Source organism: Sus scrofa, chromosome 5, assembly GCF_054392235.1.
Source record: "Sus scrofa isolate SSC_HxYL_T2T_F1_AM1 chromosome 5, Sscrofa_HxYL_maternal_Yorkshire_Landrace_v2.0, whole genome shotgun sequence".
Classification (NCBI taxonomy): Eukaryota; Metazoa; Chordata; class Mammalia; order Artiodactyla; family Suidae; genus Sus; species Sus scrofa.
The window spans coordinates 108,285,390-108,309,534 of NC_139387.1; the positions used below are offsets into that span (position 1 = coordinate 108,285,390).

At 39.1% G+C, this 24,145-nt stretch overlaps 1 protein-coding gene across 3 annotated transcripts in view; it reads right to left on the bottom strand.

Annotated features, from left to right (window-relative positions):
* Positions 1–24,145, bottom strand: part of LOC146403611 (fibronectin-like) — a 32,064-nt gene that overhangs the window by 4,379 nt on the left and 3,540 nt on the right. For all 3 annotated transcript variants that reach the window (XR_014804595.1, XR_014804596.1, XM_084957735.1), the window contains exons 5-10: positions 23,482–23,739; positions 20,972–21,186; positions 17,617–17,806; positions 17,212–17,517; positions 15,415–15,690; positions 12,202–12,471 (exon numbers count right to left, since the gene is read on the bottom strand). Coding sequence is in view for 1 of the 3 variants with exons in the window: in XM_084957735.1 (XP_084813861.1) it covers positions 12,202–12,471; positions 15,415–15,690; positions 17,212–17,517; positions 17,617–17,806; positions 20,972–21,186; positions 23,482–23,739 (1,515 nt within the window). In the remaining 2 variants the exon portion in view is untranslated. The remainder of the gene's footprint in view (positions 1–12,201; positions 12,472–15,414; positions 15,691–17,211; positions 17,518–17,616; positions 17,807–20,971; positions 21,187–23,481; positions 23,740–24,145) is intronic.

Genomic DNA, 24,145 nt, shown 5'->3' on the forward strand with positions numbered 1-24,145 from the left:
TCCCTTTACCCAGAGCCAGTACTTTCTAAAAGGATTTAAACACCCATCTACAATTAGGATTAGGGAACATAAAATCTGTGCCCTATCTCCATCAATTCATCCAGCTATAATACCTGACTTTCTTTCATTTTCTGTTCTTGGAAGTTATTAGCACATGGCAGTGGTGCATGGAAGTGTTTAACCTACTAACCACGACACCCTCCACACAGCACACCACTGGGTTTTCAAGCACTTTTACTGTGCTTTCTTTTTCCAGTTGTATTAACATTTCTTTTTCTATCATCACTAATGTTTTTTGTGAGTTTTCGCTTTAGACTCCTTAAAGCTTCTTTAGTTACCAAGCTTTCACAGGAAGTGTGGTTTTTCTAAGACGAGCATGACGTCTCACAAGCCCTCGATCCATCTGCATCCGCTGGCAACCATCTGTGAAAGCGTCTAAAGGTACTCTGAGCAGAAATTAAAGATATGAGGGTTGAAAATGAGTGACCAGTGTACTCATGGAACCAGTGCACTTCCATGGTCTTGGGTGCGGAAAACACTTTATAGGGAGAGACCAAAAACATAGGCTTTAAATAGGCATGGTTTACTTGAGGTTCTAAAAGTATACGGAGTTGGTGACATTCCCTCCAGCGGGCAGATGTGAAGTTTTACGACACTGTCACTTGACTGGGGAAATGTCGCCAACGGTGTTAACACAGGACATGTGAAAAAGCACAGGCACCGAGGCTGGGAAGGCAGAGAAGAGGACAAAGTCATTCCTTCTCTTCAAAACTAAACCCTGAACCTCTGGATACTCAAGTGGGAGAAGATTCCGCCTCAGGGAAAAAAAAAAAAAAAAGGTATTGCCATATGCTGGTGAATTCCAGGGGGTATCCACCCATGACCATGACTTCTGTCCTCCCTATTCTCCTACAAAAGCCTTTTCAAAAGAAGAAGGCTATGGGAGGTATTTCAATATGAGATAAACTGAACTGGGCCAAATGAAAGGTTTTTATTACAGGTAAGTTACAGTGAGGTCTCAGGGATAAAGTCTATCTTAAAATGTATTCTTCTGCACCAGTAGAAAAAAGAAAACTCAAACACCAGCTCTCCTTTTCTCAAAACACTTGGGAGTCATTAACTCCTCCAACAAAGAGAGACCACATAAACAGGTAAAACAGCCTTACTTCCTGCTCTGGACAGCCAAAGCTCCTCGGCGTCATTCCTCCACTATTACGGAGAAATAAAAATAACAACCACAAGGACTCTCATAGGGCTTGCTTGGTGTCTGAGCCCTAAAATTATCTTAATCCATAAAGTAGATAAGATTAGTATCATTCCCATTTCAGAGAGAAGAAAACTCAAGACCAAACAGGTTGAATGATCTTCCAAAGGACCCTAACTGATCATCATGAAGCTGGAATTCTAACCCACGTGCCTGGCTCCAAGGTTCACTGTCACAAGCAGTGCCCTCTCCCAAAGACCACGTGTTATGGTTCAGGTGCACAATAATAGCTGGAGAACCGTTAGCTGCTTTCAGGATAACTGAGACTGGGGGAGGTGTTCAAAGAGGAAAGCAAAATAAATGACTATGTACATTACCCCACGTTTCTGTAACGTGCAGAGATTCATTAAAAGGTAAATGTATCTCTATACGTGACTGCCTCAAAGTGTATGGAAGAGAAGCAGGACATAGTAAATAACAGCTATTGACAAATACTTGTTGAATGAATACATGGAACAAATTAAGTTCTACCTTGGGATAGGTTAATATTTGCTTAGCCATCTTGAAACAAGTAAATCTGATGAAAAATAGAAAAATCAGTGATGCTGAAAGTGATTATAAAGTTTAAGAGTTGACTAGAAAGACCAATAGGATTATAAGAAATAGTGGAATACTTGAATGAACTAGAGAAAATTCACCAGAAGAAAAGAAACTATAGATACCCAACAATCCAAGAAAAATAAATCAATGTTTCCAAACATTTGATGGCCTTTCTTATAAATCAGGGAGTGTATTTGCTTCGTGATTCTGTGGAGAACAGACATGGCTCCATAACAGGGGAAAGTTCCAGGGTGCATTACAAAATGATCAGAGGAGCTGTGTATCACAGGAGCCACTGGCAAGATCTCTGTTCTAGCTTCAAATCCTAAAATTCTATTATTCTTCCTAGGATTTATATATGTTAATCTATGTTTCAGCATTCATGTTGGAGAGGGGTTTTACAAACACGTTTCTGAACTAGGCAGAGTCAAGACTATACATACACCTGAAAACAGAGAGTTGAATAAGATTTCAAAAGAGCTCACTAACTAGAAAGGACAGCAAAATCTGGCTTTAGGTGGTAGATGGACTGAAATACACTAGACTTCCCTAGAGTCAAAGAAGAATAGGACCTAAGATGAAAATCATTTAAAAATCTAAATTTTTTGGAGCTTTAAAAAATTAGACTCCAAGATAATATGAGAAAAATCTACCCTCACACTGGTAATAACTGGTAGCTCTAAGACCACAATTTAATTTCCACCTATGCATTTTAATTTTAATGCTTCTATTCTTTTTATTTTTTTAATGGCCACACCCACAGCATATAGAAGTTCCCAGGCCAGGGGAAGAAACCAAGCCACTGCTGCCGCCTATGCTACAGTTGCAGCAACAGTGGGATCCTTAACCCACTATATCAGGCCAGGGATTGAACTCACAACTCTGCAGTGACCCAAGCCACTGTAGTCATTCTCAACCCGCTGCACCACAAGAGGAACTTGGTACTACTGTTTTAACTATAAATTTTTGTTGGGTTGTTTAGTGAATATGAAATAGGGTTTTTTGTTTGTTTTTAGCACTATTATCTTTCTCAGTTTTCTTTTTCATAACTGTTTCTTATGATACTTACCTTTAAATGGGTTTTCTCAAAAATTTCAGTATGGAAGAGTCATACATAAATTTAGGTTTGGTCCCTGGAAGATAGAACTGGAAGACTGTATGCTGGTTGAGTGTGGACACTGCTAATACAAATTTTTTAGATCAATTTATTTTTTCCATCAGGCTACCCTTATTGTCAGCCAAAAGGGCTAGAAGGTCCAAAGACACTTCTTCCTTTCTCAGAGTCACCACTATCCAACCAAATTAATCAAGTCAAAAACCCAATTTCTCCCTTCTTTAATCATCACACGTACTCCAATAGCAAAGCTCTGACTTCCTACTTCTGTAACATAAAATGTATCTACTACTTTGCATCTTCACACCCCCATAAGCTTTTACCGGCATTCTACAACACTCTCTTACCCAGTTTCCTACTTCCATTCTCATTCGTGTACAAACCACTCTGCAGAACCCAAGAGGAACGTTTTTGTAACGCAGGCCACCTCGTCACTCTCCTGCATGCAACTCTCAAACGTTAGAACAAACTTAAAAGCACAGCCTACGAGCTCTATGTGATCTGTCCCCTGAATACCTCCTCCAATAGCCTCCCTTGCCTTCAACCCCTCTCCCTCTTTCTTAGACACCACATATTCTGGCCTTCCTGTTCGCAGACACACCAAGCCGTTCCCTGCTCTATAGCCTTCATGCCACCTGTTCATACCTGAGATACCCTTCCTCCATCTTGTTCTGCTCTGGCTCCTTCTTATCTCTGAGGATAACTGCTTCTGCTACAGCCTGTCTACAGCAGAACCCTCAACCCCTCCCGAGTTACTCTTAAAAAACAAAAAATGTCACTTGCCACAGTGTTCTACGGGGATTAAGTCATTAGCCACAGTAGTTACTGAACTATAATACACCCTGAGAGAAATTCAGGACAAAGAACAGGAGAAAGCACTCCATGCTCTGGGAAAACAGCCAAAACAGGCCCTTAAACAGTTAGATATATTTCAGGAAAAAAATTTTATGAACTCATATTCTTGCATCTTCCCATACTTAGAAAAGCGCTAGGAAGTTCCCTGGTGGTCTAGTGGTTAGGACATGGTGCTTTCACTCCTGCAGCCCGGTTCAATCCCTGGTCTGGGAACTGAGATCCTACATCAAGCCACTGAATGCTGCTGCCATAAACAACCAAACAAACAAATTTTTTCACTAAAAAAAGAAGAAAAGCACTGGGGATCCAGGATCAAGATGGCAGAGGAGTAGGATGTGGAGCTCACCTTCTCCCACAAATACTTAAAAAAAAATCTTCATGTAGAATGATTCTCACAGAACAATTACTGAATGCTGGCAAAAGACTTCAAACTTCCAGAAATGGCAAGAAAACCTCCAGGTAACCCTGTAGAACAAAAGGCAAAAAAAGAAAGAGAAGGGAACAAAGGAAGCGGGGTGGGACCAGCACTCTCGCGAGGGAGCTGAGAAAGAGGAAAGGAATCTGCACCCCAGGAGGCCACCTAACAGGTGAGATCAGCCAGAAGAGAGGGGGAGCCTCAACACTTGGGGAAACGTACATCGGCCAATCTGAGGAGGACAAAGCAGAGAGAGAGCTGCACACATCATCGCTGCACCACCCAGGACACCACAGCTTGAGACACTCGGGCCCGGGCTGGACGCCGAGACTCAGGCCTCAGAGGTCAGTTCCAGGTAGAGGACTAGGGCTGGCGTGTGCAAGTGACCTGAGGGCCTGGGGAGGGGTATGCCACAGCCCAGGAGTGAGGAAGGAGGTCTGGGCCTGTCCGAGAGGCAAGGGACCACGTTGGGGATTAAGAGGAGGGCAGCAGGACTGCTATAGGAAATTTTTCTCTGTGCCTGCAGGTTCTCGAGTGGCAGGAAACCTCTTGCCTGGGCTACAGCAACCACTGTAGTCATCCTGGACTCCAGAAGTGGGCCTAGCCCACCACAACTGAGGGTCCTATGACCAGGCACCACCCGCCACCCCTGGGGTTGCAGTCAGAAGGGACATGCAACTGAGCACTACTTGTTGCCCCCATATGCCCGGGAATGCACGTACCCTGCCATTATCACTGGCAAGGGCCCTGGGTGCTGCCCTCACCTTCCTGGGGATCACTGTCGCTGCCAAGGGCCCAACCGTCTGCAAGCACTGCCCATTGCTCCCCACCTCCCTGGAAGCACATGCAGGCCATGCACCTGGGTGCTTCCTATCAAGGAGATAAAAGCCTAACATGATGAGGAAAGAGACAGTAGGCATCTAATCTAAAAGCAGCATTCATGCCAAAAAAAAATAATAATAAATCAACATAAGTTAACCAAGGATGCTCCAGCATATAAGTAGCCCTCCAAGACTACAGGAGATAATTGTTTTCCCTAAACTCACAGAATAAGAAAGATAAGCAAAATTAAGAAGTACAGGAACTATTACCAGTTAAAGGAACAAGAAAATTTCCCTGAAGGCACAAACAAGGAAACAGACCTCTGTAGTCTAATCAACACCAAATTCAAAAACAATGTAATGAAAATACAGAGGGAATTAAGAACAGCGATCAACAGTAATGCAGATTACTTTAAAAAGGAACTAGAAACTCTAAGGAGGAACCAGCAAAAATTAGAAAATTCATTTGCTGAGAATTCATTTGCCTGAGTTAAAGGCATTGAACAGCAGAATGAATAATGCAAAGAAATGAGTAAGTGACTTGTAAACTAGAATAATGGAAATTACCCAATCAGGACAATGGACAGAAAGCCAAACCAAAAAAAAAAATGAAAGCAATATAAGAGATCTACGGGATAATATAAAGCATGCCAATCTATATAGACTAGGGATCCCAGGAGGAGAAGAAAGAGAAAAGGGGATTGAAAATATATTTGAAAAAATTATGGCAGAAAATTTTCCAAGTCTAAAGAAGGAAACAGATATCCAGATACAGGAAGCATAGAGAGGCTCAAACAAGTTGAACCCAAACAGACCTACACCAAGATATATTATAATAAGAATGGCAAAAGTTAAAGATAAGAAGAGGATTCCAATGGCAGCCAGAGCAAACAAAGAGTTAATTATAAGGGAACCCCCATAAAGCATTCAGCTGTTTTTCAACAGAAATGCTACAGGCCAGAAAAGGGTGGCAGATATAGTCAAAGTTCTAAAAGGGAAAAATGTGCAACCTAGAATATTCTACCAGGCAAGATTATCATTTAAAATAGAAGGAGAAATAAACAATTTCCCACTTAAGTACAAACTAAAACAATATAGTAATACTAAACCTATCCTAAAAGAAATATTGAAGAGTCTCCTCTAAAAAGGAAAGAAGATATATGATAAAATCACAATTTGAAAGCAATCACTTAAAAAGTAATATATAGATCAAAATTAAAAAAACTATTTGTGAAAGCAACAATAAACATAGGAGCTGCAAGAGGATAAACATGAAGATGTAGAAAAAGGACTTCAAAATGTGGGGAAGGAAAGTAAGAAAATCTAGATTTTTTTTTTTTAGAATGTGTTTGAGCCTATATGACTACGAGTCTAAAACAAGCAAATATAGGAAGGAGTTAATATACTTGGAAAACAGGGCAACCACAAATCAAAACCAAATAATACATTCACAAAAACCAAAAAGAAAGGGACACAATCATAAAATAAACGGAAATAATTCAACCAAAAAAGAAGGTAACAAAGTAGAAGCAGAATCAACTATAAAACAAGGTTTAAAATGGCAATAAAAACACAGTTATAATTACTATGGACTGAATGTTCCAATCAAAAAAATAGAGTGGCAGACTGGATTTAAAAAACAGGAGTCTATAATATGCTGCCTACAAGAGACCCACCTTAGGGCAAAGGACACATATAAATTAAAAGTGAGGGATGGAAAATGGTATTTCATGCAAATGGAAATTTCAGGAAAGTGGGAGTTGCAATGAGACAAGACAGACTTTAAACAAAGGCCATAAAGATGAAGAAGAAAATTATTTAATGATAGAAGGATCAATTCAAGAAGAGGATATTACTCTCATCGATATATATGCCCCTAATATAAGAGCACCCAAATACATAAAATACTAAAAGACATATAAGGAGAAATTGATGGACTACAATAATAATAGGAAACTTCAACACCACTCTCACACCAGTGGACAGATCTTCTAGGCAGAAAACCAATAAGGCAACAGAGATCCCAATTGACACAATAGAACAGTTAGACTTAAATGATATTTTCAGGATGCTGAATCCAAAAAAAAAAAAAACTATATATATATATATATACATACATACATACATACATACACACACATTCTTTTCAAGCGCACATGAGACATTCTCTAGGATTGACCACATATTGGGGCACAAAACAAACCTCAACCAATTTAAGAATACAGAAATTATCTCAAGCATCTTCTCTGATTACACTGGCATTAAACTAGAAATCAACCACAAGTAAAGAAATCAGAAAAAACTAACTACATGGAGACTAAACAACATGCTACTAAAAAACTAATAAGTCAATGAGGAAATCAAAAATGAAATTAAAAAATACCTTAAGACAAATGACAATGAAAACACAAGCATACAAAATCTATGAAATGCCACAAAAATAGTTCTTAGAGGAAAGTTCAGAGTGATACAGGCCTTCCTTAAAAAATAAGACAAACCTTAAATTACAACCTAAACTACCACCTTAAAGAATTAGAAAAAGGACAAACAAAACCTAAAGTTAGCAGATGGAAGGAAATCATAAATATCACAGAGGAAATAAATAAAGTAGATATTAAAAACAACAGAAGAATCAATAAAACCAAGAGCTGGTTCTTTGAAACAGTAAATAAAATTCACAAATCTCTGGCCAGTCTCATGGAGAAGAAAAGAGAGAGAACCCAAATAAAAATCATTATATAAAAATCAAAATAAATAAATAAAATACTCAAATACTCAATTCTCAAAGCTTAAAAAAATACGAAAAAGGAGAAATCTCAACTGATACTGCAGAGATACGAAAAACCTTAAGTAAATACTATGAATAATTATATGCCAACAATTTTGACAACCTAGAAGCAATAGACAACTTTCTAGAAACATACGGATCACTGAAACTGAACCAAGAAGAAATAGATAATTCGAACAGACTATCACTAGAAATGAAACTGAGTATATAATAAAAACACTCCATAAGAACAAAAGTCCAGGACCAGATGTCTTCATACGTAAATTCCACCAAACATACAAAGAAGAATATAACTTCATCCTTCTTATATGCTTCCAAAAGAATGAAGATAGGACATTCCTAAAGACATTCTAAAAAGCCACCATCACCCTAATAGCAAAACCAGACAAAGACATCACCAAAAAATAAAATTATAGGCCAATATCTTTGATGAATATAGATGCAAAACTTCTCAACAAAATTTCAGCAAACCAAACCCAACACCACCTAAAAATGATCATACGCTATAACCAAGCAGGATTCATTCCAAGTTCAGAAGGATGGTTCGACAAATACAAATCAATGTAATACATCACATTAACAAAAGTAAAAAACATGATCATCTTAATAGATGCAGAAAAAGCATTTGACAAAATTTAACATCCATTCATGGTAAAAACTATTACCAGAGTGGTTATAGAAGGAACATACCTTAACATAGTCAAAGCCATTTATGACAAGCCCATAGCCAGTATAATACTAAATGGAGAAAAGGTGAAAGCCTTCCTACTAAAATCGGGAACAAGGCAAGGATGCCCACTTCCACCACTTTTATCCAACACAGTACTGGAAGTTCTAGCCACAGCAATCTGACAAACAAAAGAAATAAAAGGTATCTAAATTGGAAGAGAAGAGGTAAAATTGTCCCTATATACAGATGACATAATACTATAAAAGGAAAACCTTAAGGACTCCACACAAAAACTGTTCAATCTGATAAATGAGCAAGGTAACAGGATTCAAGATTAACATTCAGAAATAGGTTGCATTTCTGTATAATACCAATGAAATATTAGAAAAGGTAATGTTAAAAAAAATACCTTTTATAATTGCACCGCCTAAAATAATAAAATACTTAGGAACAAACCTGACCAGAGAGGTGAAAGACTTCTATACTGAGAACTATAAAACATTCATCAAGGAAATTAAAGAGGATTCAAAGAAACAGGAAGATATCCCATGCTCCTGGATTGGAAGAATCAATATTGTTAAAGTGGCCATACTACCCAAACCAATCTACAGATTTAAAGTGATCCCTATCGAATTACCCCATGACATCTTTTTTTTACAGAACTAGAACAAATAATCCAAAGATTTATATGGAACCATATAAGACCCAGAATTGCCAAAGAAACCTTGAGGGGAAAACAAGTCAAAGCAGGAGGCTTAACTCTCCCAAACTTCAGACAATATTACAAAACAACAGTAATCAAAACAGTGTGGTATTAGCACAAAAACAGACATAAGTGCCAATGGAACAGAATAGAGAGCTGGAGATAAAGCCAGAAACCTACAGACAATTAATCTTCAAAAATGGAGGCAAGGATATAAAATGGGAAAAAGACAGTCTCTTCAGTAAGTGCTGCTGGACAGTGGAACACTGGACAGCTGCATATAAACCAATGAAACTAAAACACATCCTCACACCATGCACAAAAATAAACTAAAAAAGACTTGAACACTTTAAACATATGACAAGACACCACATAGCAAAGGCAAAACATTCACTGACATAAACTGTACAAATGTTTTCTTAGATCAGTATCCCAAGGCTACAGAAATAAAGGCAAAAATAAACAAATGGGACTTAATCAAACTTACCAGCTTTTGTACAGCAAAGGAAACCATAAAGGAATAAAAAGACAATCTAAGCATTGGGAGAAAACAGTTGCAAATGATGCAATGAACAAGGGCTTAATCTCCAAAATATACAAACAACTCATACAACTCAATGATAACAAAAAAACAAACAACCCAATCAAAACATGGGCAGAAGACTTAGACATTTCTCCAAAGAAGAAATACAAATGGCCAATAGGTATGAGAAAAAATGTTCAAAGTGTTCAAACGAAGTGTAAATCAAAAGTTCATTGGGAGTCCTTGTTGCAGCACAGCAGATACAAATCTGATCAGTATCCATGAGGATACGGCTTCAATCCCTGGCCTCACTCAGTGGGTCCAGGATCCAGCATTGCCATGAGCTATGGTGTAGTTCACAGATGTGGCTCAAATCCCACATTGCCGTGGCTGTGGCATAGGCTGGCAGCTGTAGCTCCAATTCTACCTCTAGCCTGGGAATTTCCACATGCCTCAGTTGCAGCCCTAAAAAGAAAAAGAAAGAAGGAAAACTCAGTGATCTATCACCTCACACCAGTCAGAATGACCATCATTAATAAGTACACAAATACAAAATGCTGGACAGGGTATGGAGAAAAGGGAACCCTTCTACACCATTCGTAGGAATGTAAATTGGTACAATCACCATGGAAAACAGTACGGAGGTTCCTTAGAAAACAAAATATAGAACCACCATATGACACAGCAATCCCACTCCTGGGCATATATCCAGACAAAAACTATTATTCAATAAGGCACATGTACCCCTATGTTCACTGCAGCGCTATTCACAATAGTTCACAATACCCAAGACATGGAAGCAACCTAAATGTCCATTGACAGATGAATGGATAAAGAAGATGTGGTACATATACTCAATGGAATACTACTCAGGCATAAAAAAAAATGAAATAATGCCATTTGCAGCAACGTGGATGCAACCAAAGATTCTCCTACTAAGAAAGAGAAAGAAAAATGCCATATGATATCACTTACAACATATGGCATAATTGAACCTATCTACAAAACAGAAACAGACTCTGGGACATAGAGAACAGACTTGTGGTTGCTCATGGGGAGGGACTGGGAAGGACTGGGAGTTTTGGGTCAATAGATGCCAACTATTACATTTAGAATAGATAAGCAATAAGGTCCTACTGTATAGCACAGGGAACTGTATCCACTCTCCTAGCATAGGATATGAGGGAAAATAATACAAAAAAGAAAGTATATGTAGGTATGACTGAGTCCCTTGGCCACATAGCAGAAATTGCAACAATATTATAAATCAACTATGATTAAATAAATAATATAAACATCTACTGAAAGAGAAAAAAAAAACCTACAATTAACTGCAGTCTCTTTTCCTTGTGACTAGCAGTAACTTTCTCCCATGATGTATGTTCGATTGCACACACTCCCGACCTAAACCCATGTAGATGCGGGCTTCTCCCCTGACCTCTTTAGGGTCGTTTCTCAAAGGTCTCGAGTGGCTGTGTCCCAGGCTCCAGTCCTCAGCCAGACCCCGGAATAAAACTGAACCTCGCTGCTCTTACAGTTTTCGTTCAAGTTAGCACTCCCTACGACGTTACTTTGCTGTTTTCTCTCTTAATTTTTATCACAATTTATAAATGGCTATAGAGTTTCATTTCTTTACTTTTCATTTTTTCCTTTTCTTTCTTCCTCCTTATTAAATTTTCTGTAATTATTACGAGTTTTATAATTACTATGAGTTCATTTAATTTGGAGAAAGAAAACACAAATTTTCTGTTAGTTTGGTCCTGAACTTTTTATACACTGTCAATATTTCTTGCCAACGTGCTACAGCATGCCTGTGTGGATAAAATAATTATAAACATTTATAGAGCTTTATTAAGGCACTGTTCTAAGTCCCTATATTTATTAAATCAGTTATTCTCAGGACAACCCATGAAACCCATACTATTACCTTCTCTCACTTTACAAATTTGGAAACTGAAGCTTAAATACGTTGAGTACATGGCCCAGGGTTAATCAGATAGTTAAACCCAGATTCAAACCTAGGTAGTATAGCTTTAGGATCAAGTTCTTAATCATAAATAATGCTGCCTTTATACAAGCAAAGGACACTCTCAGGATACGAGGGGCAAAATATTTCAGATCCTTGAGTTCCCATTGTGGCGCAGTGGAAATGAATCCAACTATTAACCGCGAGGATGTGGGTTCGATCCCTGCCCTTGCTCAGTGGGTCGGGAATCCGGTGTTAGCGTGAGAGGTAGTGTAGGTCGCAGACATGGCTCAGATCCCACATTGCTGAGGCTGTGGCACAGGCCGGCAGCTGTAGCTCTGATTTGGCCCCCAGCCTGGGAACTTCCATACGCCAAGGGTATATGGAAGCAAAAAGAAAAAAAAAAAAATTCAGATCCTGAGGCACACCAACAATCTATTTAAAAAGGTAAAATCTGCTACCAGAGGAGCGCATCAGGGACTATTTTACATACCCCCCAATCAGAAAATATCTGTTAAGAATGAAAAGAATTTGATTCTCACTTAGAGTTTGTTGAAGAGTTACCAGCGTGCTCAAGTTCCCATTCACCACTGTTGCCAGTCCAATGTCATATGTCATCCCAGGGGTTAAATTATCAACCTTGACTCTATTAGCATCCTTTACAAAAAGCTTCCTGACTCCTCTTGTATCTGATATGGATGTGATTTGAATGTAGACCCCATGGCTGTCTTGTGGGAGTTCCCGCTGAAGATTTACACTGTCCTCTCTCACATCTTCAAGTTTCACATAAATGTTTTGAGGTGGATTAATACCTTTGAGAAATAGATAAATAGATACACACATTTTCGTTTATGGTCAGCATTACTCATGCTACTTAGTAAAAATACCTCAACCAATATTAATTAATGTTTAATTAACCAACCTTTATGTCACCATGTCTTGAAATAGACAATATCAGAGGAATATGTCTTGGTATCACAACGCAAGCATTAGAAAACTTTCTTGGGAGTTCCTGTTGTGACTCAGTGGGTTACAATACCAACGAGTATCCACGAGCATGAGGGTTTGATCCCTGGCCACTCTCAGTGGGTAAAAGATCCGGAGTTGATGTGTCTGTGGTGTAGGCCAGCAGCTACAGCTCCGACTTGACCCCTAGCCTGGGAACCTCCATTCGCTCCAGGTGTGGCCCTCAAAAGCAAGCAAGCAAGAGAAAAAGAAAGAAAGAAAAGAAGAAAGAAAACTGTCTTGACAGTCTCTTGCAATAACCAAAGAAAATATTTTGGCACATCTCCTCGCACAATTTATATGAACATCAAACACGGTGATTTTTACTGCCATACAGTTCTCTGGAAATCGGACTGCCTTCCTGTTAATCTCATTGTCTTGTGTCACACGCTTCCCGTACATTTTGAGAGTTCTCGGGCACAATGACCAATCATTAGTTCACGTCTATAAGGATAATTATGCAATTTTAAACTGTTCAATAGTTTTGCTTGAAATGACCTTTAAAGAATTCTCTATTCTCCGTTTTGAAGTTCACTTCCATATCAACAAACTTAAATACTACATTTTATTTTATCAGGGAAGTATATGTTCATTCCATACTTTAATTTCTCAAAATTGGAACTGGCTTGACTTCAGGGGCTGAAATTAACTACTTGCCTAAAATTCTCAGAAAATGCCAGCATAATCCGATCAGGAAACCGTCCACAGATTCCACAGTGAAACAACTTCGGATATGTTTTCTTATATGACTACAAACCCTATGAGTCTGTTACAGCCCTATCATTCCTCAAAGAATTTTTGGTACATGCCTGTGCATTTTTATGGGAGAAAGTCCATTATTTTTTCCACATTCTCAAAGGCTCTCTTAATCCCAAAGAGTTAAATTTTAATGGAGTACTTTAATGGAGTATACTTTAGTATACTCAATATGTATCAAGGAGCTTCATGTTCTGTGCCTGGCTTACATTTTCTCAACTCTCACTACACACCTCTCTGTACTCTAGCCTGCAATGCCTGCGAGCTATGCACCACTTCCCAATGTTCAACTATCAGATTCTTCAAAAAGCCTTCTCTGGCTTCCCCGGGTATGGACAAACAGACGTTTCTTCTCTGGTTCTCTTTATGCCCATGCCGTTCCCCCAACTCACAACAGCCTTCTGCCTCCCCGCTTCCACCTGGCTCACCCTTACTCTTCCTTCCTGACTCACTGCATCACTCCTCCAAGCAAGATTCTCATGGCTATCCTTGCACAATGAGTCTAGGTTACTGATTGCTCTTTATGTCCCACAGTCTCCAGAGCATAAGTTCTATAATAGCAATTATCATATAGGATCATCACTTTTTAAAAACTGTCTTGCTCTATAAATACATAAGCCCACTGAAGGTAGATACTAGACTTAACTCCTCTTTGCATTTCTAGTACCAATCCCAATTCCTGAAACATAATCTATTGAATAAGCAACGAATGAAAAAAAAAAAAAATGAATGCTGCCTCAATCTTTGAAGAGTAAAAGAACACCAGATCACTAAATCCAAAATATGCACTGCTGGGAGCGTTTAGAGTCAACATACACATAATCACATGTGCTGACTCACAGGTATTTTTCTCCTGTCTCTCCAGGAAACAAAGAGGTACATACATACCAGGGAAGGTTTTAAGGTGGCTTCAAAATTAATCAATCTGTGAGAACTCCTCCAAGTCTGCCTGTCAGTTAAAAATTAAAGCATCTTCCTCAAGTATAAGGGACTCACTCAAGCATTTACCAATTGACAGACATTTATCCGAGCTCAGGGAAAACATCTGCTCTCTAGTATTCAATTGGAAAAATCCTTTTGATAGGGATTTGCAACACAATGCATACATCTTATGCATTATCATCCAGTAGCATGAAATAATATATTTCACTATTTATTTTACAATTTATTATCATTATTTTCACAGAATCCCAGGTATTCCTGGCAAGGATGAGAAGATTAATTCATCTACAGCTGTGCATGTGCAGGTTTTATGTTCCTCCTGCCTCGGATCCACTGTGTTTACATTTTAATGAGCGAAGTTTCAGTCGAACAACTTTGCCTAGAGGCATGTTTATACACGCACAAGCCATACACGTGTTACACTCACACAGGTACACGCTGCCCAAATGTGCTTAGTTATGTACTTTAACAAACAGTGTTTTCTCTTTTGAAAAAAGATTGACTTATACTTAAGGGGGTATATAGAATGCTTAATTAAAAGGTAGATTACTTTAATGATTGTATTCTAGACAATGATTCAAAAATTGCTATGCGGAGATGAATGGAGCGTAGAAATGCATTTGCTTAAAGTTCTGGGATGACACTGTCCCCTAGAGGTCAACACATAACACTGCATGACAAAAGAAAGAAGGACCAAGTAAAACATGAAACACGCAGACCTATGTGTTGGCTCTAGAGCTGTGCAAGCGAACTAGGTGGGCTGATCTTCATCTTTCAGGATAATTGATTTTCCAGAAAAGCCTATTGTAAGAAGTAAGCCTTTCAGTAACTCTGGCAGGAACAGGCCAACTGTTTAAAGAGTTTGTGTAATCTAAATGAATTCAGTATTTAAAATCCGTGCTTAGAATCATGATTCAACACCCAAACAAATGTTCAGCTGTGATTATTTGTACCGACGAAGGAGCAACATAATTAAGGTTCAGTGAAATAGTACCGCAAAATATGCAGTTTGTATTTTTTTATCAAAAGGCAAAAAAAGTGCCCATACTTACCTGTAACCACTGAAATAGGTTTCTTGAAGCCGCTTAAAGTTCCCCTTTCTGCTACCGTGAATAGATTTATCAGATAATGATGGAAAGATGTGAGATTTCCAATTGTTGTTGAAGTGTTGAGCTTTTCAATAAACACCTCCTCCGTTTCATTGTTTTCAACATCCAAAATAGTCACCAAATAATGGTGAAAAGACACTGGATCTGGAGCCTCCCAGTGCAAAAATATTTCTGTTGGGGTCACATGCGTAACTGTGACATTTTTGGCTGATAATGGGCCTAGAGATAAAAAGAAATCAGAAAAACACACGATACTAGTGACATGGTTTGGCAGAGCCAACTCTCACTTCTCAGCACTTCCATGACCCTCTAGTTTGGAGAGAAAGGAAACCCGGATTTGAGCCCGGGCCCTTCCAATTTCTATCCCCAACTTCCTGAGTAACTTCCTTTGTCTGAGCCTCGGGGTTTTTTCCCTACTGTGAAATGGGAATTACAGCAAAATACTTCCGAAGATGACGTGCGACGAGTGTAGAGTACTTGGCGGGGTGCGGGACACTAATGTTCCATCATCCTTATTACAAGCCTCGTCCAAACAGCACTTTCGGCATTCAGGGATCACACACTGTATATGCCTGTCACTTCTGTCTTGTCCAAGGAGAGGCCAGGGACTTCGCATGACTTCTCTTCACTCCCGACATCGCCAGCACTCAGGCGTTCATCCCCTCACAGCAATAATCCCCAACTCCAAACCGTTTCCTCCAGTGCCAGTGATTTTCCTAGTTAATCCTCCCAGACTAATTTTCTTAAAACAGCACCTTGTACACATCAGCCTTAAGTCCATATCCGCTCCCTGCCCTCCAACACACAGATATGTACATTCTCCTTGATTCTTTCTTTAGAAGCAGCAGCTCAGGAGTTACCACAGACCATTTGGGTTCCTGGGTTCATGTCTGGCTTAACAAAGCGTGTTAGTCTCGTCAGTTTACTTAAACTTTCTGAAGCTCAGTTTTCTCATTTCTGTATAGCTACTGCCAAGGTTCAGATAAAGACTGTAGACTAATATATTCAAAGCATTTTTAAGGGTAAAGAAAGTCTTAGAAATGATAATCTTCATGCATGTCCTCTGCTTCTAAGGTCAGGTCCACCCATCCAAGACAGGGACTCCTAGCCTGCCCAGGTCTGACACCACCTACCGCTCAAACTGATTTTACCCTCACGGCCAAGCAAACCTTCTTCCGTCTGCACTGCTCTTTTCCTGCAGGTTCCTGTCTCCACGCTTTTGCTCACCACGTGCTTTTCTTCCTTCAAGTCTGAATCTAAGCCTCTCCTTTCCCCAAGTCTTCCCCTGTCACCCACCCACCGAATTCTAGAAAACAAGCTATTCAATGCACCACTGACTGGGAATTGCGGTAATTCTATTTTACGCAACAGTTGCATTTGCATTGAATTTTATTCCTAATTCTCTCCCCTCTAAGTCCCTTACAGTCCAGGATGCACGTTCACTCATCCTCTGCTATTAGTACCTCCCAAAAAGTCAGCACCCCCCAAATTTCCTGGTCACCTGCTGCGAACTGCGCACCAGTCCACCTGGCACCATCAAACAAGTAAGACGAAGCTCCTGCCCTTCTGGGTGTGTCATTTAACAAGTCAAACACATGAACAGACTCACTGTCCTTGAAAATGGTTCAAGACACAGATTACCCAGAACGTTATGAGAAAAGAGCAGACCCTCAGAAATTATGTAGTCATGATGAGATTAAACATTTGAAAAATGATACTTTCAGATGTCTCGTAACTTACGTGTTTCGACAATGAATATTGGACTTAAAGTAGTTTTTGCCTCCCATTCATTTATTGCAAACAATGAAAATCTGTAAACATGGCCGGGAGACAGATGGGTAATTGCTTTTTCTGTGGTATTTGGGGGGATGCTTTCAAAATGTTGTCCTTCTGTATAATCTAAATAATATTTAATGATGATTTTATATCCCAGGTTCAGCCACTTATTCAACTTATTCCAACCACTCAAATTATTCCAACTAAATACAACTTGAGTTGTTCCAACCTCCTTTACATAGAAGGAAATGTTTTCCTGGAGAAAAGGTACTGAAAAAATATAAAAGAGACGGATTTCATTAGAAATGATAATTCTATCTTTAAAATAATAAAGATGCATGTGTACGAGAATACTAATAAAATAATTACATTCATATTCACAAATATATGGCAAGGGAATATAACAGAAAAATCTTGTAAAAAAATAGTTGGATCCAGTTGCATTTTGCTGTAAAATGTAGCAATCTGTTTCATTCTTCGGTAGCAGTGGAAAAGAAAAGATGCCGTTTTTCTTAAGGCCAAAAGATGATCCATCTGTCAACGTCAGTTGACCTTCTTCCTGTAATAAGATGTACAAGTTAAACCAACTTGAAATATGTCACATCTTCAAATATATATATTTGAAGACTTTTATTAGTCATACCTATACTATAACATTTTCTGAGACTTAAATCGTCAACCAGTTTCAGAATTTTTATGTAGATTTCCTTCATAATAAAGATTCTGAGCTGGAGACAGAGTTCATTTTCATTCACGCATTAGTCATGTCTTTAGGAGAATTGCTTAATTTCACACTAAGCCTCTATTTTCTCATCTGTAAAATGGGTATAATAGAGCCTATATCTTAAGTCTTTATGATGATCCCAGGCAGTGCATGTAAAGGGCTCAACACAATGCCAAGCACAGGCCCATTATTCCTCGCATGTTAGTTATTACATTTCAAGTCATCAAATACATCATATGCATCAGAAAAGGTTGTTGATACCTTTTTGCTAAGGGATGTCACTGGTGAGTATCACCAACCTCACCTCTCAGAAGCAACGACTCTATCCCTAGACAGTCGTGAAAGGGGGAATAGGAAAAGTATAAGCTTTGATAAAGATACACTTGGAGTCTATCAATATTCCTTCCACTTACCGTCTATTTTCAGACAACTACTACCCTCTTAGATAGGGAATGTTTTCACCTGTGCAACAGAGTTAATCAGAGGACACTGCATGGCTGTCCACAGGTTTACAGAGTATGTATGCAAAGCAATGGGCACAGAGAAGGACCTCAAAAGCAAAGGGAATCCTGATGGAAAATAAAGAGCGCAGTGAAAAACAGAGAGTATGCCCATATCATGACTATCAAGCGTCAAGCACGGTGCCGAGCTAGTTCATGGATGAGGACGAAAAGGACCTGCTCCCTCCAAATATTCCCAAGAGATTTTAAAACAACACATTCCAATTCCCCCAAATAGAATGGAGGAATACTGTTTCCTAAGAGTCTTCGTTATTGCATATATTGTTCTACCATTTTGAAAACAGACAGAGGCTCAGAGGTAGTACGTTCAAGTGAGTAGGGCAGAAGTACTGGTCAAACAGATAGGGTTCAAGGCCTGGTACGACCATTTATTGACTATGTGACCCAGGAGCCTTCCAAGTCCGTTTTCCTTATCTGTAAAATGAGAGTAATGATAAACTCTGCCTCCTAAGGTTGTTGCGAGACTTAAATGAGAATTAAACGAGAATGTTACCTCCTCAAGTAGAATACAGAAACTATTACTCTTTCAGCCAAGTTCTTGCTGAGTGCCACGTCTCAACTGGAAGCTAAGAATGCAGTGATCAGTAAGACAGTCTATCTCTGAAGTCCAATAGCAAATTCACACTCACTCGGCATGGGGGTTCTTCAAGGGGTGATTGCATTCTCAATCTACCACGAGGCTCATGAGCAGCAGCAGGTAGCTCTGATGTCAATCTCAAGAGAGCAGCTTAATGCAGAAGTTGTAGATGACAAAGTTAAGAGCAGACTCGGAGGCACGTCCACATGTGGCCCAGTTTCCTCATGTGTCACACAAGTGAGTCACATAGAATTGTATTTAGCATTTAGGACACACTATAGGGCTCAGACATTATTATAAAGGAAGGGCTTTTTTAATAGTTACTTTGATATTTTGTTTACCTCCCAAATTATTTTTAAGTAGCTTAAAGTAGAGACTGTATCTTAGACACCTTAGAAAAATGCATAGCAACCACAGGATGCCTTGAGAGCCTCACTCTGGCATCACGACTTTATAACCTGACCTTAAGCGGAAACTGGGAACTATAACTATTGGAAGAGAATATTCTAATTTCAACAGCTTGTAACCACCATGCTAACACCAGGAAACACTGTCTATACACTAACTAGCCTACGTGGAAAAGAGACGGGCATTCTGGGAGGGGGACTTCTACGATGTCTGAGATGAACAGGGCTTTCAGGAATCTACTAGAATTCCATTAACTGCCTATTAAAAGATAACAGAAGCTCAATAAGATAATGATGAAAATGCAATTAAAGATTGTCAATGGTTTCTACCAAGCGTATGCAAAGTTCTAAAGAAAAATTGGTATCCAACAGAATTTTCCTTGGGTCACTACAGATCAGGCTATCTCATGGAAAACAGATTTATCTTTGAGTAGCAGGAAAACAAAAGTAAATGGATCATCCAGAATAAAACAGACTCGACAGAGATAATTGTGTTAGATTTCAGGTTTTCTTACAAAACACTGACAGAAATGCAATTTCATGAGTTATTTATTCCATAGTGTTAGGAGGGTTGAATAAACAGGGCACACACTCTTATTTCACTGGCACCGAATAAACTCTGGAGGTCTTACTGTGCGTCTCCTGTAGCAAGACTGAACTTCGTTAAAACTGGCTGTGTCCTGGGAAAGACATAAAGAGAGGAAGACCTCCGCATTTTTCAGGTTCATGGTATTTATTGTTGACAGAGGTGACAACTACTGGACATGGACTTGATGGGAAAGAGGTGACAGGTCCATCTGAGCACTACTGAAGCATCTTGGAAAATTCCAAAAGGGATGAGCAGAGAAAAATTCGAGAGGTGTCTGGCACTCATAGGAGGAAAGTGGGTAGATAAACATTTGAGGATAATTGGTTTAGGTGATAAACTAAGACATGGATGAGCTCACGCAAATGAATTTGAGAGGGGTCTGGGAAAGACCAAAATTAAAGCAAAATTAGGTAAAGAAATAAAGGCCTACAAAAGAGATTGTAGGAGGTGGGAAGGGATAAACAGGCAGAGGTCAGAGGATTTTTAGGAGAGTGAAACTGTTCTGTACCATACCGAAAGGAGACAGCTACGCATTTTATATATTTAATAGAATGCACAGCCCTAAGAGCAAACCATAGCCTAAACCTGAGACTCTGAGGGATTATCGTGCATCAGTGTAGTTTCCTGGTTTGTACCAAATTACTACTCTGGCAGGGACTGAAGATAATGGGGGAGATGAAGGGTGCCTTGAAGCAGGAGGTTTATAGGAAATCCCTGCACCTTTCGCTCGATTTGCCATGAACCTGTAACTGCTCTCAAAAAGAGACTGGAAAAATAAAAAGAGAAAGAGAGTCTGGCTTATAAGCAGTACCGAATAAATATTTGTCAAATGAAGGAAGAAGGAATAAATAAATGAGCACAGATAAAACTTTTCTCATGATATCTTCTTTCTTTTCATTTACTGACCTTCGAATTGCTAAGACCAGTCCATACCATTATTTGATTCTTTGACCTGAGATGTGAACATATGAAATTTTTCTCCTCTTCATTTTTTATATCCACAAGGTGTGCAGAATTTAAGGATAACTTACAATGTTGCTGGGCTACATTCCATGGCTTATGCTCTTTGCTAATTCTATAACAGTTATTTTTTAATGCCACCCATCCTTGTGAACACGAACCTACCAAAAGAAAAATGCTCTGTTAAAGATGCATTCAGCAATATAGTGTTTCATAATTAAATTTCTTAGCAGCTACTGAAGTTAATTGTAAAAACCCCACAGTATTAATTGTGCACTTTGCCCATAGTTCTCTCAAGCCAGTAAAATGCGAACACTGGTATTATTCAAGTAATAAATGAATTACTACCAATTAAAGTAGTTTTTAAAGAGCTGTAAGAATTAATTATGCAGAATTATTGTCTAATTATAACACAAAACTACAGATGCTTTTGTTTCTAAATTACTTCAGGTGACCCTTCCTTTCCCTTATCCTTGTAACAGCAGAGAACTTTTTAAGCATACTTTGTGTTTCCTTTTATTTTAGAATAAATATTTCTTTTTATCTTATTTTAGAAAGCTAGACATCATGCTTGCTAAGAATTCTATTTCTTGGTTCCAAATGGGTTCGCCTTCCAGAAAAATCCTGAATGGCTACTTAGCCTTCTTCTCCAAGACTGCCCACCACCCCAAGACTGAGGAAGAGAGCCTGTTTAGAGTACACGTTCTACTTCAGCTCTTTTTCTTTTTTTTTTTTTTTTTTCTTCTTCCCCTTACATGGCCACTCTTACAGCACATGGAAATTCTCAGGCTAAGGGTTGAATCGGAGCTGCCGCCGCAGGCCTACGTCACAGCCACGGCAACACCAGATCCTTAACCCACTCAGCTCATGTCGATGCTCCATCAGGGCCCAACCCACTAGGAAGAGGTGGGAAGGGTGTTTTCAACTGCTGTCTTCTCCCCCACCCCCAAATAGGGGAAGAAGAAAACTGGGGAGAGGACGTGCTTTAATTACGTCTTTTATGACAAAAATATTTTATTATAGAAACGTTATGGCTCATGGAGTTCCCCCTGTGGCGCAGAGGGTTAGGATCCAGCACTGTCTCTGGGGTGACCCAGGTTTGATTCCTGGCCTGAGGCAGCCAGTTAAGGATTCAGTGTGGCCGCAGCTCTAAGGCAGGTCGCAGCTGGTCAGATTCCATCCCGGGTCTGGGCAAGTTCACATGCCGCAAGTGCAGCACAAAAATAATAATAAATGAAAAATAAAAAAATTTTAAAAATCATGGTTCATTGATCTCCTATAGAGGGAATGAAAATGGGACTCCACCCATCATAGGAAGTGCGCTGCCCCCATTAGCTGTCTAGGACTGTCTGCCTTCGTATCATGTCTTTCCCCACCATGTGGGAAAAGGAATTAGAAACAGGAAGTCCCCAAAAGTGGAACACATTCACCTCCCCCTTGCAGCTTCCAGATTTAGGTCAGATCTGACCAGGAATGAGTAATGGAGAAGATTTAAATCGGATAAAAGATTTATATATTCTTTTTTTCCTTTGGTAAAGATAGATTTATTTGACTCAGTTTCCTCAAAGAAGCTTCTTTTTTGGTGCCACAGTCCATATCATCAACCAACTGTTGGGAATAGAGTGTCTCTCGATTCCAAGTGTAAACACTTTGACGCTGTGTTTCCGTAAAATAAATTTGAGACCAGGGGCGCTGGTCGTTAGTCTCGAAGTCCACCTTTTATTTTATATGAGGGTCCATGGCTATATATAGCATTCTGGGTGTGCTGAGATTTATATTTTATATAGATTTTAATGGTCTTTTAATATCTGAAAATGTTCACTGATACTTTTAAAGCACCCAAAAAACTATGGAACGTATATGAACCGCTGCCAGAGCCAGAGAAAAGAGAACCCACTCGGTTCAGCTTAAAAGAGCTAAAAAGAAAATAGAGTTGGTTCATACCTTTACTCTGCTAAATTCAGCTTGTTCCATGTATCAGTCAAATATCAGAATAGTATAGTCAGAAAAAGAGGACTATGCTTATTCACTTACAAGTAGTTCACCGTGGTTAATACGTGGCTGAATCACTTATGTTTTGGAATGGAAGGCACACTACACATAATTGACATAAATGTTTTTGTTTTTGCTTTTTAGGGCCACACTCGAGGCATATGGAGGTTCCCAGGCAAAGGGTTGAATCAGAGCTACAGCTGCTGGCCTGCACCAGAGCCACAGCAACACCAGGTCTCAACCGGGTCTACGCCCTACACCAAAGCTCACAGCAATGCCAGATCCCTTAACCGCCGAGCAAGGCCAGGGATGGAACCTGTGTCCTCATGGATGCTAGTCAGATTCATTTCCACTGAGCCATGACGGGAACTCCCTGAAACACTTTTTAAAAGAACAATACAACTGCCAAATTAGCTACAAAATACATAATAAATATATAAATTAATAATCAACTATCAACATACCTGTTTCAATCTGAACATCCAGTCTCTGAAATATATTTATAAAATCCAAATGCAACTGTTTAAATTCAAATGTAAAAACATATAAGGTGGCAGGTTTCAAATCAGCCCACTCATAAAACATGACATTATTTTGCACAATTTGTGAAGAATTATTAAGTGATATTGACACTAAACTGTCATTGGAAGACAGCACACTCCAGTTAAAAGAAACGCTTGTACTTGTTGCTAGTGTCTTAATATTTCTAGCTGATATTCCACCTAAAAGATTAGGGAGAATAATTAGTATGGTTTCAAATGCAACAGTGTAACACCAAGGATGTTGAATTACAAACGATTCACTAAGATGGAAGAAGCTTATCTAACTATAAACTTTTTTCTAAACTATATGGGAGTTTCTTACACTCGACTTAGAATGCATCTGATTACAATCCACATTACAGAATTTTAAGGAATAATCTAGAGTATAAGTACCATCTCCACTACACCTATTTATTCATATTAGCACACATTAAATGTCAAAACTAAAAATCTTATCTTTAGCTTAGTTTACAATGTCCTTTCAATTCTGAAATTTATTTATGCACTTATTTATTTTAGTCTTGTTAGGGCTGCCCCTGCGGCATAGGGAGGTTCTCAGGCGAGGGGTCTAATTGGAGCTACAGCC